The 1,187-nt window shown below is 56.4% G+C and overlaps 1 protein-coding gene across 1 annotated transcript in view; it reads right to left on the bottom strand.

Moving 5' to 3' along the window:
• SDRG_14338 (hypothetical protein) overlaps positions 1 to 1,163 on the bottom strand; it is a gene marked incomplete at its 5' end in the record, with an annotated part of 2,328 nt that extends 1,165 nt beyond the window's left edge. The window contains one exon of the mRNA XM_008620460.1: positions 6 to 1,163. Within this exon, the coding sequence (XP_008618682.1) occupies positions 6 to 1,163 (1,158 nt within the window). The remainder of the gene's footprint in view (positions 1 to 5) is intronic.
• Between the last annotated feature and the right edge of the window lie 24 nt (positions 1,164 to 1,187).

The raw sequence follows: 1,187 nt of genomic DNA, 5'->3' as shown, positions 1-1,187 counted from the left end.
GCAACGATGGGCTGGCGGCCGCCGTTCTTCTTGAGCTCGGCGACAGCCGCCTTTTGCGGCGGAAGCAACACGACCCAGCAGCAACCAATGACCGCAAAGCAGTACGAGATGATGTACGAGTACGCGACTTGGTTGCGCGTCTCGTCCGAGTCGAGCTTGATGAGCTTCTTGTTGTAGTTGAGCTGGCCATCGATCAAGTTGGTGATCATCGTGCCAAAGGTACCCGGGAGGTTCGTGACGGTCGTCAAAAGCCCGTACATGACGCCTTCGTTGCCGACTTCGGCGAGCTCGACAATGACGTATGTACCAATGACAAAGTTGATGCCAATCGGAATGTTCTCCATGACGGGCACACCGAGGTAGAACCACTGGTTGCGGACGATAGCGTAGACTGTCAAAAACTGGCAAACCGAGTCGATGATGTTGGCCGTGAGAATCGTGATGACGAGCACGTAGCGCCAGTTCCAGTGCGTGCCGTAGGTACCCGTGAGCACCAAGACGCCGGCAAAGATGAGCTGGCCGACGACGCCCATGATTTGGTTGTTGAGGTTCTCGACGCCGGCCCAGTTGAGCGACACGTAGTACGTTGCCGTCGACGTGATGTTGCCCGTGAAAAGCGAAAAGAGAAAGTTGAAGCAGAGCACTTGCCACACGGCGCGGTGCTGGACGAGCTCCCAAAAGTTGGAAAAGTAAATGCCCACGGGGACGCGCTCGCGCTTGGCGTCCTTGACAAAGAACCACATGACCGGCACGTTGATGATCGACGGGACGGCCAAGATCCAGAAGTACCCGTTGATACCAATGTCCCAGTCAAAGCCGCCCGAGAATTCCTTCGAGTTGAGGCAGAGACCGCAAATGAGGTAAATAATACCCATAAAGACCGAGCGTGTGGCATAAATCATTGACTGGAGACGACCGCGGATCGCGATCGGCTCGCGTTGCGCGTACGTGAGCATCAAACCGTCCTGCGCGACGTCGGCCATGACGTAGCAAAAGCCCACAATCGTACAGAGAAGCGCAAGCTGCGAGCCATCCGAGCTCGAGCCCGGGTCGCCCGCCGGCTTGCACGCAATGTAGACGAGAATCGCAGCACACAGCGTCCAGCCGATAAACATGTACGGCTTGCGCGAGTAGCCAAAGATCGGGAAGCAGTCGTTGAACATGCCAAAGAAGACCTTGATGGTCCA

This window comes from Saprolegnia diclina (genome assembly GCF_000281045.1).
Source record: "Saprolegnia diclina VS20 unplaced genomic scaffold supercont1.70, whole genome shotgun sequence".
Classification (NCBI taxonomy): Eukaryota; Oomycota; class Saprolegniomycetes; order Saprolegniales; family Saprolegniaceae; genus Saprolegnia; species Saprolegnia diclina.
Note: the sequence above shows the minus strand (reverse complement) of the source record. Positions and strands in the feature narration are given on the sequence as shown.